Consider the following 7,839-nt stretch of genomic DNA (forward strand, 5'->3'; position numbering starts at 1 on the left):
ACCCTCCTGCCCCCGACATCCTCACCTTTACACTCCAGCCTCCTCGTCCTCCTGTGTTGAGGATGAAGACTCGATGGCGCCACTTCCAACCGCATGACAGCTTCTCCTGTGTTCCTATGAAAGACGGCATGAATCACATGACCTTTGCTCCTCAAATTGTCACATGCAAACCAGAAATAGCACACAAGCTTTGCACGCTGACGTACTTAAGGACATCAATTGATCCTTCTATTGATGAAGGAGCGTGTGACGCGGCGCACAGAAATGCTAAAAAGGGAAAAGTGATGTCATGACCCGCCATGTTTGTGTTTCCCTTTTTGGAAACACTCATGCGTTGGTCTTTTCTTCTTCATTGGCTTCTTTGTTTCCAACATGCTTAGCGAGGAACTTGAATTTTCATAAAGCTGCATATGAAACAAAGCTATTATTATTGTTGTGAACATTGTTACACCCAAGAACTACGTTACTGGCGTGCTAGCGACTAGCTTCAGACTCAGGCCACTAGCCAAAAGTAACGCTACATAATGGAGCTTGTTGCTTTTGATGCTAGGTGTAACGTTCCTTTCCATGTTGCCATGTGACATCAACGCACCGGGACATGTTGACATGATATGACACGTTAGCATCAACGTGCCTTTTTACTACACGCTCACAAAAACCTTGCTGGAGCTCTTTGCCGTGTCCCATGGCGTGCATTAATCAGCTGCCTTTTTTACCTCTTCCTATATCTTTAGAACGCACAGAAAAAAGAAAGTGCGTTTTCCTATGACATGCTCACCACTTTGGAATAGGGAAATAAAAGCATAGCAGAATCATTACCAATAAAATATACATATAAACACACATCCTAGCTTGAATATGTAATAATAACAATAAATAATAATAAAAATATGTCTTTTTCCATCCTAAATGGTCCTCCTAAGTGGTCTAAATAGCAGGGGGGTGGCTCCAGGGGGGCGTCAGCAGGGGGCGCCGGTAAGCCAGCTAGAGATCCAGTAGATGGATAGGTACACAGATCTATTTTTAGAAACAGCACGTGCGGAGAGACATGGCTGCGGCAGGATGCTGCAGACGCCTCATTCATTCCTTTCTTCATTCACTCGGCAGCTGCCGAAATAGATAAGATCTGCTAGATAAGATCTGCTAGATAAACGGGCGGGTGTTTGTTCTAATGCTGTAATCTTTTACGACTGACCTCCATTCATAAGGTTATCAACGTTCTCTCGTGCATGCGCTCCAAAATGAGACGTTCGATGTCGCCTGAAAAAAAAAAAAAAAACAAGCACCGTTCACTAACAAGCTCAGAGATGAATTGTAGTCAGACATTCTTCGACGCAACCTCCTCCTCCCCCTCCCTTCCTGAGCTCGGTGACTCCGTTTACGTTTCTACGCTGGCTCCGCCCCTTACTCGGTTTTGTCCAAATCGGGCTTTTTGCGTCGCCGGAGCTCCCCATTTCATCCCGACGTCATCACCGGGGAGAGGGAAGAGCTGACGTCGGGCACAGTCACCGAGAGGAGAGGGAGGAAGGAGGGAGTAGGGAGGGAGGAGGGAGCTCCAGCATCCACTGATATGAGACATCTCTCTCATCCTCCTCCCTCCTTCTTCTTACGTCGGTGTTGGCGCGTCGGGGGCCCCCCTGGTCCCAAGCTATATAAGAGACCTGCGAGCAGAGTCCCCGCTCAAACACATTCCCCGAATCCGGACTTCAGTGCTGAGAGACGCGGCGAGCACAGCCGCCCGTTCAGCCGCTCTCCATCCGGAGAGGAGAGGAGCTCCAGGAGAACCTTTCCCAAAATATCTGGAAAAAAGAGCTGCGATGAAAGTCCAATAACATCACTTCCACAGATCGGCACCTGCGAGTGTGAAGTGGGATTGTCCTTCCTTTTCTCCATCCTCCGACCTGCACTGCAGCATCAAGCAAGCATGTACCGCTCGACCAAAGGAGCGTCCAAGGCTCGCCGGGACCAGATCAACGCCGAGATCCGGAACCTGAAGGACTTGTTGCCCATCTCGGACACGGACAAAGCCAGGCTGTCGTACCTGCACATCATGTCCCTTGCCTGCATGTACACCAGGAAATCCGTCTTCTTCACTTCACAGGGTAAGAGCACATCAACAAGTGTTCTTCATCACTTATGGGGAAAAACACACACGGCGCTGTCCGTGGTGCTGAAACGCAGCGCGAATAGTACACTTGGTCTCTATCCGTGGTGCTGATGCGCTGCAGCCTGAAAGCCAGCTGATTCTCCCCCGTGTGTGTTTGTGACCAAATCTAGAAGCGGGAAGCGCACCCGGAGAGCAGAGCGCGGGCTTCCTGTCTTTCCACGAGCTCGCCGACTTGATGCAGGCGCTGCCGGGCTTCCTGATGCTGCTCACAGGAGAGGGGAAGCTGCTCTACCTGTCCGACAGCGTCTCCGAGCACCTGGGCCACTCCATGGTGAGTCCACGCTCCTGATTAAAGATGCGTCGGAGCCGCCGCACGCGCTTTTGCTTCATCCGGTGGGCTCGTCTGTCGCGTCAGGTGGATCTCGTGGCGCAGGGGGACAGCGTGTACGACATCATCGACGCCTCGGATCAGCTCGCCATGAGAAACAACCTGGCGAGATCCACCTCCCCTGAGACGGGTGAGAAGACGGGACGCTTTCAAATGCGTCTTTGTGTTGCGTTCGAGTCCTGATGATATTCTTTCCCCTTCGCAGATCGCCTCTTCCGTTGTCGTTTCAACACCTCCAAGTCGGTGCGCAGGCAGAGCGCCGGGAACAAGCTGGTTCTGATCCGAGCTCGCTGCCTTTCTGCTCCCTCCGGCTCGCCGAGCGCCCCCGCTGCCGCCGGCACCTACTGGTCCTCCAACCCGGTCTGGGTGTGCTTCTGCTCCCCTTTGGAGCCTCACCCCGCCCGCTCGGGGGCTTCCGAGAGCGCACCCGGCGCTCCTCAGGGGGACGCCAACCCGTTCCTGGCTTGTTTTCACTCCCAGCATGACCGCGACATGCGGCTGCAGGCTGCCCAGGACAGGTAGGTCGTGTAGCGTGACCTTTGATCTTTGGCGTTTACATTGACGACACGAATGACCGCCCACTCTTTCCTGCAGCGTGAGCTCCTATCTGGGCTTTGATGTGGCAGCTTTACGGTCCTGCTCCTGGTACAGCCTCCTCCACCCGCAGGATCTGGCACATGCCTCCGCTCAACACCGTAGCCTGCGTAAGTGTGCCCGCACGCACACACACACACACACACACACACACACACACACCGTGCCCACTGATGCCATGCTGAAAGAGAGAGAGAGAGGGAAAGCGAAAAGGGGGGCGGATGATTAACGGGATTACTAACTCCTGCTGTGACTCACCAGTGCGAGAGGGAGGAGAGGGCCGAGCTGAAATGGTGGTGCGAGTGCAAGCTCAGGACCAGACGTGGGTTTGGATCTACATGGTGCTCCAGCTGCAGCCTGGCGAGATCCCCGTCAGCAGCAGCAACTACGTCATCAGGTACGCTCTGTTGCTATGGCGATCTAGCATCAGCACAACCGGGACGGATGAAAACGCTATCTTAATAAAACGTGACGTTCTGAGGTTAAAGTATGTTCCTTGATGTTCTCTGCGAGGAACCGTATTGGGTTAAAAGTGATTTCGGTTAGAAGGCAGGAAAAGCAAACGGTCAAAAAGGTTCGAGTCCTAACCCGCCCTCGGTTCTGTCCCCCTCAGCGAATCGGAGGCATGGTCGGTGCGTCAGCAGCTGAGCTCCGAGCAGGGCCAGCTCAGCCTGGTTCTCAGCGCCGGGCCCTCGCAGCAGGAGGGCGTGGGCCTGCAGTCCCCAGACACCCTCTCCAGCCCAGACCAGGTCTTCACCCCGGGAAGCAGCGGCCTGTCCGGCCAGTCCTTCGACTTCAGCACGGCCGGCTGCAGCGTGGCGTCGTCCGACGAACGGGCCAGCTCGGCCGCCGAGGTGGCGCGCCTGGAGGGGGAGCCCCGCTCCAGCATCTCCTCTCTGGAGGAGGAGGCCTTCTTCCAGCCGCCTCCCGTGCCCAGCCCCCCTGCGGCCCCGTCTCCCACTCCGGTCACGGTGGAGACTGTGTCCGACTTGGACTTTTTGACCCAGAACATCCTGATGCCGCCCTCCTTCGAACTTGACCCCCCGCTGCCCGCCCTCCCCCTGCCGCTGCCCCCCGTGCCCACCTCACAAGCTCAGCAGACCAAAGAGTTTGTGTGCACGCCGCCGTACACCCCCCACGTCGGAGGGGCGAGCTTCCCGTTCGGGGAACCCCTGTTCAGCTTCGACCCCACCGGTACCACCACGCCCCCGCCCTCTGCCACCACAGCCACCGCCACCACCTCCTTGGCCCCCTCCACGTCCCCCTCGGCCCCTCCGACCACCGCCTCCAGCCCGGCTCCCCCGACCACCCTGTCCGCCAAACTCCCACTCAGCCTCCCCACCACGGAACTCCTGTTCCCCGTGGAGCCCTGCTGCGGGGCCCTGTACGAGAAACTGCCCCCCACCCCAGACAGCCCCGGAGACGGCGACTGCACGGTGATGACCCTCCCCGAGGTTCGGGGTCCGCTCTATGTCGACGTGCCGCTGGGGCCTCTCCAGTGCCCCCCCGAGGGGCTCCTCACCCCGGAGGCGTCACCCGGGAAGCAGCCCTGCCTCTCCTTCTTCTCCGTGGAGAGGGAACGGGAGAAGGAAAGGGCGGAGATTTCCCTCCTGGCCCAGCACATCAGCTCCTTGGCGGAGGGATTCTACCTGGACCCGCTCCTGTCCAAGCTGTCCCCTCCGTCCATGTCCCCCTCGTCCTCGCCTCCTTCCCCCTTCCTGTCTTCTGCCGACACGGCCTATTCCATCCAAGTGCTTCGGGAGTTTTATCCCATCAAAGTGTGGCGAGGTCTGGACGTTCCCACGTTCCTGGAGGACGACGACTCTCTGTTTGAAGAGAGCATCCTGGAAAGCATCCTCCAAGACGTTCCTCCCAGCCCCCCCAGCCCAGCCTCCCCCCAGACCCCCGTGTGCTGGCACCAAGCCTCCCAGTTTGAGGGAGCGGGCCAATTCTGTAGCGTCCAATCGGCGCAAGCTAACTCCGCGGACGTGCGCGGGGAGACCACGACGGCCGAGGCCGACAGGGAGGAGGAGCCAGCGGAGGAAGCCATGGAGATCGAGGTGGCGTCATCTCCCATGTCCTCCTGCTCCTCCATACCGACTTCTCCTCCTTTGCTCCTCACCGCCTCGCCGGCACCCGCCGCCGTCTCCGCCGCCTCCTCCACACCGGTCGTCTCCCCCGCGCCTGCCGCCGTGTCCTGCGCTCAGTCCCTCCTGGAGGAACTGGCCGTGCTGGAGCCCATGTTTGGGGCAGGTGCCTCGATCGCCCCTGGTTTAGGGCAACAACCTGAGTTGTATCAACTCCAGTGTCATCCATCGCCGCAGTGCTTCCACGAAGGTGAGAACAGCCCCGCCCGCCTCCTCCTGGGGGAGGTCAATATCCTGACAATGCTGACTTTTGCCCTTTTCTTTGTCTTCCAGATGGGAGTGGAAGCATCCCTCCGTTCTAAAATAAGTCTGTGACTTACTTCATCAAGTATGGCATATTGTCATATTTTGTGGAGACACTTTTACTGCAAAGTAAAACATATTGAAGTGTATAAATATACATAATGTATATACAACTTAACGCCTCCATGTCTCCCGGGAACAAAAATGGGCTTCCTATTTTTGTTCAACCATGAAGCTGTATTCTACGACACCTGGTGCGACGTTTAAACTACACACAACAACAACAACAACAACAACATGGACGCCTGACTGACTGAGTCCTGAGTCCATGTGGTGCAGATTTGAGCTCTGAGCTTGTTAACTTGTTTAACTTACAGACATGCATTTGTATTCACTCGTAGTGAAAAATGGTTGTGGACATGACAAAAAAAAAAAGCCTGACTTCTCGCACTTTTTGCCTGACGTGCAGCGACGCAAACTCAAAACTCAAATAAAAAGGTACGAGGACAGTCACCTGATAGATTGCACACTTCCAAACGCAAACGTTTGAATTTTGAGTTTGCGGCTTCAAACCTTCAACGTTCCATCCGTGTCTCTGTCCATCTGACCTTGTGTTGACCTTTGGTGATGTGCAACAAACAAACTGAGTGACGCATGTGAAGACTTTTCCACGGCGGACTCCCCTTTCCTCGTACTGTACATTGAGACTCTGAATGTGGACTCCGGGGTTTTTTTTTTGGAGGGGGGGGTTCGGTTTGGGCCGGATATTCTTGCAGCATCAATATTTGCAATGCTGGCAGCTTATAGCGGCTCCTGTACGCCCGCTTATCATCCAATGTGACATCACGACTCCGCTCGGAGGCAATGGGGGTGTGTGTTATGGAGGCACAATCGACTTTGGCGCCGACGAGCGATTCTTCTTTTTTGAGAGGGGTTTGGGGGTCACTCGGGAAGGGGTGCTACCCGCTACTATCGTTCACCAAGCGACGCGGCTTGAGGACGGTACGATTCCTGCGGTGTCGACACGCTCACGTAGAGTTGTCTACGGTCAAGTAAAGGATTGATTCCTACGTTCTAGCTGTTAACGGCTAACTTAATATACTGTGTAAACTATTGTGTGTGTGTGTGTGTGTGAGACACTGGAGGACGCTAAGAGCATATTTTGCATCTTTTCAAGAAGGTTGTATGAAAAATGGATTTGTATGAAAATGTTTGTACATATGACATATTTCTATGGCTGAAATAGGACTATATACTTACAGAATGGACATTGTGGACCAGTGTTCTATGGTGTTGCTTATAAGTGTATTTGATTGTCGACAAATGCATTTATAATAAAGTGCACTTAATGCGGCTCATGTGTCGTCACAGCGCAGCCCCCCCCTCCTCACTTGCATCAGCACCGGCATCATCATCAGCATCATCAGCGGCGGTGGTGGTGGCGGCGCCCCAGCATCCCCACCTCCTCCCCTTTTCTTCCCCCGGAGCGCGTTTCGCTCAGCAACAGCACTGACGCACACGCATGACGAGACAGAATGAGACTCCATCTGACTCAGAGTGACGCACACGGAGCTTTGTGCGTACGAGCATGCGCACTCGCGTTCAAAAGCTTGGCCTCCCACCCATCATGATGATGATGAGGATGATGATGATGATGATGACACACACACAGCTTTCTTTGACAAAGCACACTTACCCACATTCATTGGATGTACCTGTGAGGCTCCATATATAGGCATTCCTGCTCAGCAGCCCTCCAAGTCTATTCTCAGCACCCATTCAGCTGCTCAGGGAGGGGAGGGCTGGGCTGAGGAGACAAAGAGAGTGAAGGGAGGCTAAATTTAGAGGTACAGTAAAGACGGATGCGGAGGGAAGATGATCAATGGCAATAAATGACATGAAACAAATAGAAATTCATGTTATCCTCATCCTGTTAAGGAAAAACATGAAGTAACTCGCATCACTGCAGGCCAAAAGCAACATAATTGATGACATATCCATTTAATTTATGACATATTTCCTATTAAGGTGTACATTCTGTTCCATACCGACCTTTTGCGGTTGTCAGTGGTGCAGTAAAGATGAGCTGCCGAGGACTCTCGGAACTGGTCATCTGCTGCCATCGTCTGGTAAGAAGCTGAAACTGCACTCGACATGATGCAAGTGTGTGATCAAACATAATCGAATTTCCAGCTTCAGCATTTATGCATCGCTTACTATAAAGAGATAGTGTAATTATAGTTGTATTATGTTTTCGGTTCCGTGATGGTTATTCGCCTCGTCTTTTGAAAAACAAATGCTTACACTCGGTCCGAGTGTTGCTGAAAACACACTGGAATAAATCGATTGGCCATATATTG

General features: G+C 53.9%; 1 protein-coding gene across 1 annotated transcript; it reads left to right on the forward strand.

The window, feature by feature from the left end:
- Positions 1–1,243: 1,243 nt before the first annotated feature.
- npas4a (neuronal PAS domain protein 4a) lies at positions 1,244–7,547 on the forward strand. The gene is made up of 8 exons (XM_058065187.2): positions 1,244–2,102; positions 2,278–2,438; positions 2,523–2,625; positions 2,701–3,013; positions 3,090–3,199; positions 3,351–3,486; positions 3,703–5,426; positions 5,510–7,547. Exons 1-8 carry the CDS (start codon positions 1,571–1,573, stop codon positions 5,536–5,538), a joined length of 3,108 nt encoding a protein of 1,035 aa, XP_057921170.2. The 5' UTR covers positions 1,244–1,570; the 3' UTR covers positions 5,539–7,547.
- Positions 7,548–7,839: the final 292 nt, after the last annotated feature.

The sequence above is a fragment of the Doryrhamphus excisus genome, linkage group LG23 (assembly GCF_037039965.1).
Source record: "Doryrhamphus excisus strain RoL-2023G ecotype Guam linkage group LG23, RoL_Dexc_Guam_v1.1, whole genome shotgun sequence".
Lineage (NCBI taxonomy): Eukaryota > Metazoa > Chordata > Actinopteri > Syngnathiformes > Syngnathidae > Doryrhamphus > Doryrhamphus excisus.